The 5,592-nt window shown below is 47.2% G+C and overlaps 1 protein-coding gene across 1 annotated transcript in view; it reads right to left on the bottom strand.

Moving 5' to 3' along the window:
• LOC111670571 (actin-binding protein WASF3-like) overlaps nucleotides 1-5,592 on the bottom strand; it is a 10,246-nt gene that overhangs the window by 2,102 nt on the left and 2,552 nt on the right. Inside the window, exons 2-9 of the mRNA XM_087179589.1 lie at nucleotides 3,021-3,170; nucleotides 2,782-2,916; nucleotides 1,756-1,909; nucleotides 1,405-1,522; nucleotides 787-831; nucleotides 580-704; nucleotides 113-397; nucleotides 5-29 (exon numbers count right to left, since the gene is read on the bottom strand). Of these exons, the coding sequence (XP_087035715.1) occupies nucleotides 5-29; nucleotides 113-397; nucleotides 580-704; nucleotides 787-831; nucleotides 1,405-1,522; nucleotides 1,756-1,909; nucleotides 2,782-2,916; nucleotides 3,021-3,153 (1,020 nt within the window). The 5' untranslated portion in view covers nucleotides 3,154-3,170. The remainder of the gene's footprint in view (nucleotides 1-4; nucleotides 30-112; nucleotides 398-579; nucleotides 705-786; nucleotides 832-1,404; nucleotides 1,523-1,755; nucleotides 1,910-2,781; nucleotides 2,917-3,020; nucleotides 3,171-5,592) is intronic.

Below are 5,592 nucleotides of genomic sequence, written 5' to 3'. Positions count from 1 at the left end.
GGGGAGGGGCTGGGGGGATCTGGTGGTCACTGAGGAGAGAAAGAGGTCAGAGGTCAAACATGCGTCACACTGACATGGTGGAAAACCTGCCAACGTGTGTGTGCGTGTGTACTTGGCCTCCTTGGTGGCGTTGGTGCGTGCTGTGTTCTGATTGGCCGAGCCGGTGTGTGGTGGTGGGTGGTGGTGATGGTGTGGTTGGTTACGGCCCAGGGAGTGCTGACGGGTGGTCGTTGCGGAAACTGCGGAGGACCCAGGGGCAGGTCGGAGAGCGCGGTCCAACGACTGAGTCTGACCGGTCCCTGTGGTTGCTGCGGTGACATGATCCTTCCCATCATGCCCCTGGGCATCATGTAGGTGGGGGCTGGTAGGGAAGGAGGGGTCGTCTGACATCCCTGACCTGGACGGAGGTGGGTGGAGCTAATTAGACTACAGGCATCATTACTTCTACAGATAACGGAGTTCCACCTCCATCATAAGTGGAGGGAAACTACATTTGACTCACATTTGGATGGACCCTGAGAGGAGACTGTTTTCTTTTACACTGACGGGGTGGAACAGGAAGTGGAGGTGTGTATTTACCTGTCAGGTGACATGGAGCCGTCAGACGTGTGGTAAGGTGACGGTGTCACTCGAGCGTCTGGGCGGAGCTCCTTGTCGTATGCCATCAGGTTCCACTCCTGCCGCCTGTTACGAGCTTTCCGAACCTTCACAAGAAGAAAAACAACTTGTCAAAATTGCAGAACATTGAACGCAGTGAAGATTTCTAACAAAATAAAAACATCTGACCTTCTTCACCTCCCTTCCTGAAGATTCCTCCACATGTTTCTGCTCCTGCACATGAATGAGGGATTCAGTTAGAGACAGAGAGAGAGACAGAGGGAGAGAGACAGAGAGACAGAGAGAGACAGAGAGAGAGACAGAGAGAGAGACAGAGAGAGAGAGAGACAGAGGGAGAGAGACAGAGAGAGACAGAGAGAGAGACAGAGAGAGAGAGAGAGAGAGACAGAGGGAGAGAGACAGAGAGAGAGACAGAGAGAGAGAGACAGAGAGAGAGAGAGAGAGAGACAGAGAGAGAGACAGAGAGAGAGAGAGACAGAGGGAGAGAGACAGAGGGAGAGAGACAGAGAGAGACAGAGGGAGAGAGACAGAGAGAGAGAGAGACAGACAGAGAGAGACAGAGAGAGACAGAGAGAGAGAGAGAGAGAGACAGAGGGAGAGAGACAGAGAGAGAGACAGAGGGAGAGACAGAGGGAGAGAGACAGAGAGAGAGAGAGACAGACAGAGAGCGAGACAGAGAGAGACAGACAGAGAGAGAGAGACAGACCTGACAGAGAGAGAGAGACAGACCTGACAGAGAGAGAGAGAGAGAAACAGAGAGACAGACAGACAAAAAGGGAAATGAACCTTGTGTCGTCTCTTCTCTTTGCGTTTGTTCTCTGTCGCCTGCAGCATCTTCTCCTTCCACAGGTTAAAGAAATACGATGAGTCGGTGTAGAACTTCAGACCGTCCTTCTTATCATCCCTACACACACTCTCTCTCTCACACACACACACACACACACACACACACACACACACACACACACACACACACACACACACACACAGAGAGCCTGGTTAAACCTGAAGATATCAGTCCCTGTTGTTTTTGAATGAGCTAAGCTAACAGTGCTAACAGTGGTTCAGTAGACCACTGGGTGAGATGTAGCAGTGCAGTCCAGTCTACAGACTCTGGGTGGGGGAGTCCAGTCTGACCTGTAGGGGGTCAGGATGTTGAGGGGTGGGGGTTTGTCGCAGCGTTGGTACATCTCCAGCACCGGGTTGAGGATGGAGCTCCGGGACACCACCTGCTGGTCCTGGATGGTGCTGCTCCTGAAAGCCTTCCTCATGTTGATGTCCTGCAGAGACACTGCAGGACAGACACACTGTCACTGCTTCATGACGACAGGTCACATCCAATCACTAATGCTTCATGAACACAAACAACTCAGGTTCTGTTTGGATGTTCACAATCTGTAATGGACGAATAGTCCAGACTTCTGACCCCCAGAAAACCTGCAGGACCCGGTCTGGTGCTCCCAGACAAGAACTTGATACCAGTGCCAGATGGCCGACCACTGCAGGGTCCTACAGGGCACATGACTACAGAGAGTCACAACAGTGATAATGATTGATTTTATGTAACAGAGTGTGAGGGATCTGGTCTGACCTGACCTGTTTTGGTCTGGTCTGTTGTGGTCTGACCTGGTCTGACCTGTTCTGGTCTGGTTTGGTTTGGTTTGGTCTGTTCTGGTCTGATCTGACATGTTCTGTTCTGGTCTGTTCTGGTCTGGTTTGGTCTGATCTGATCTGGTCTGGTCTGGTCTGGTCTGGTCTGGTCTGATCTGATCTGGTCTGGTCTGTTGTGGTCTGACCTGATCTGACCTGTTCTGTTCTGGTCTGTTCTGGTCTGGTCTGGTCTGGTCTGGTCTGGTCTGGTCTGTTCTGGTCTGGTTTGGTTGGGTCTGGTCTGGTCTGGTCTGGTCTGGTCTGGTCTGGTCTGGTCTGGTCTGTTCTGGTCTGTTCTGTTCTGGTCTGTTCTGGTCTGTTCTGGTCTGGTTTGGTTTGGTCTGTTCTTGTCTGGTTTGGTCTGGTCTGATCTGACATGTTCCGTTCTGGTCTGTTCTGGTCTGGTCTGGTCTGGTCTGGTCTGGTCTGGTCTGACCCGTTTTGGTCTGGTCTGGTCCGGTCTGGTTTGGTCTGATCTGACCTGGTCTGGTCTGGTCTGGTTCCTGGACCCACCCTCCTCCACGGTGGAGTCCAGCTGTGTGACCTTCACTGCCAGTAGGTCGACTCTCTCCTGCAGGCTGTTCATCCTCAGGTAGAAACTGTTTGCCTCCGTGAACAGCTCGCCAAAGATGTCCTCCGCATGACGACCTGCGGACCGTCAACCACAACAACAGCGTTGTGTTAGCAACAGTGACACAGCGGATTGGTGAGGTCATAGAACCAGGGTCACACTGATAACCACCAGTACTCACTCAGTCCTCCCAGCTGTTTGATGACAGCAGCCAGGGTGCTGTTGGTGACACACTCCAGCTCACTGGCGACCCCATCAGGCAGAGTGCCACGACACAGATACCTAGGTTCAATGATCCGCTTCACCAACGGCATGGCTCACCTGGCGACACCTGGAGAGAGACACACTTTGTCTGTGTAACATCTCAGGTGTGCTCACTTAAGTTTGACCTCCACGTGAATTAGTTCAGATCATCTGAATGAACTCTGTAATTAGAAATTCTGAGAAGGGTAAATATTGTACATGTCGGTCCTGTAATGCTGCAGTTGCTCTCTCATCCACCAGGTGCTGCTAAGATCACGACAACTAGAAACTTCTGCATTTTCTGATTGTGTGTGATTGGTTCAATCTGCTGCTTTTGAGTGATGCAGAATAAGGGATGTTATCTCCGTCAAAACAAGGGACTTGAACATGTAAGAGAAAATAATATAGGTATAAAAGTATTAGTATTAGTCACAGTAAACATTGATTTCTCGCCACATGGTGGCGCCATCAGACCAAATTGTGACTATGTGAAGCATTGCATCATGGGCCACCTATCTGTTAAATTTCATGTCTATAGCCTGAACAGTTTTTGAGATATTAAGGATTTTATGTACTCCTTAAAGAGGAATCTGAACAGGATTTGAACACGCGCTTCATTCATTCCTATGGGAAAGAATTGCATATAAAATTCATATAAAATGAATTGTACATAGTCGCCATAAGAAAAATACAAGCAGCAAAATACAGTCCTGAAGAAGCTGAACAATTTGCTAGTTTCATTCATTCAATCACACTAAATTAGCAGAGTAGCACCGAAAAACGTGCAGAAGAAAAACAATAATAAGAATAAAGACTTGGAGCAATCACACTAATGAGAAAAAAATCTCTGCAAGTTCAGCTCTCAACACATTCACTGAGATTCTTCTTCTGCTGCTGCTGCTGGACTCAAGACTGTTCATCAGAGGTCATGTGACTGTTACAGAGGATGTGATTGGAGGACTTGATTGTCCACTGAAGTATAGAATCATGTGTAAGTACACGTGTGTGTGTGTGTGTGTGTGTGTGTGTGTGTGTGTGTGCGTGGCGCGCGCGCGCACTGGAGTCTCAGAGGGAATTGCCATGGCAACACAGTCAGCCTTTTACATCACGCTCTGCTGCCCACAGAACAGACCACGGTTACTGTTGCTAGGAGGCGGAGTGGGAGGGCCTACATCACATTATGTAATGTTACTACAGACAGGAAGTGAGTGACAGTGTAATCTGATTACCAATTCAGTCACTGGTCAGACTGGTCACTGGTCAGACTGGTGATATGTGGTAAATTAACTGTATTATGAAGATTAATAGGATTATAAACGATATGAGAACATTGTGGAACACTGATCTAATGAGCAACAACATCAAACTCTCTTTCCTTCTGAGAGATGGAGGGAAAGTTCCTCACCTGACCAGCAGGTGGTATTTACTGAAAAAATCTGATCTGATCCTGGTCCTCACCTGGAATCCAGACTGGTGACATCACACTGGTGCTGTTGCTGTTAGTGTTAGAAACATACGTGTGTGTGTGTGTGTGTGTGTGTGTGTGTGTGTTGTGTGGTTGTTTCAGCTGTTTTGTTGGATTGTTGATGAACATGTTGATGAAATCACAGACATTGATTATAAGGGTTTATTATTATTATTTGTCTTCTGCTGTGGCTCAAATTGCCGTGAGCTGGAATGAGTGACACATGTCAAGCGCGATGTGCTCCAAAAAAGAAGAATGACAATTAAACTATGAAAGCCTTTCTGGATAATTGTCTTGCTAATTTGCATAATTTGAAAAACCGTAAAATGAGTACAACTTTGAACTTTTGAATTTTGAGATTAGAAACACCAGCCTTGGGAGATGAAAAAAACATCAACAAAAATATCTTCACAGTAGGCGGGGCTTAGCTAATATTGGCCATAACTCATTAACCATTTGTTCAATCATCATAAAACTTGGTAGATATCTTCAGGTTGTCGTGGGGAGTAGGCCTACCAAAGCATTAATTAGCTAAAATTCAGCTGCTTCTCTTAGTGGAGCGCAAAACGGTTAGAATCCGCAAATTGCCGTTTGCGGCTATAATTGATTATTGATTATTGGCTGGTAGAGGTGACAGCTGCTGCTCTCTAGAGGATGAACCTTCACATGTTCATTAGTGCCACGGGTGCTCAGCTCCGAGGCATCTTTAATATTCTCTTTCGGGTTTATTATTCTTCCGCCAAATTTTGGCGTCCCGCAGCTTTGAGAAAACCCCGTTAATATATACATCAAAACGTGCGTCTTGATCCCGAAAGGGGTGCTATGACTTTTGGTGTTAAAATTCCAATTTTTCCCAAAGTTATTCACAAAAAACTGGGAATAAATAATGCATTAGGAATGCATTGGAATTTTCTTAAGAAACTCACAAAATTGCACCTTTTTTCTGAGTCACCCAGCTCTCTCATACCTGCACGTAGAAATGTGATTCAAACTATAAAACGGAGGAAAACTTCTGCTCTCTCAAAAAGACAGGAACTGTTTTTAC

This window comes from Seriola lalandi, unplaced genomic scaffold (genome assembly GCF_002814215.2).
Source record: "Seriola lalandi dorsalis isolate HSWRI2012SDOR001 ecotype SW California unplaced genomic scaffold, Sedor1 jcf7180002054858, whole genome shotgun sequence".
NCBI classification, from domain to species: Eukaryota; Metazoa; Chordata; class Actinopteri; order Carangiformes; family Carangidae; genus Seriola; species Seriola lalandi.
The sequence above is the reverse complement of the archived record's forward strand: the minus strand, read 5'-3'. Positions and strand labels throughout refer to the sequence as shown.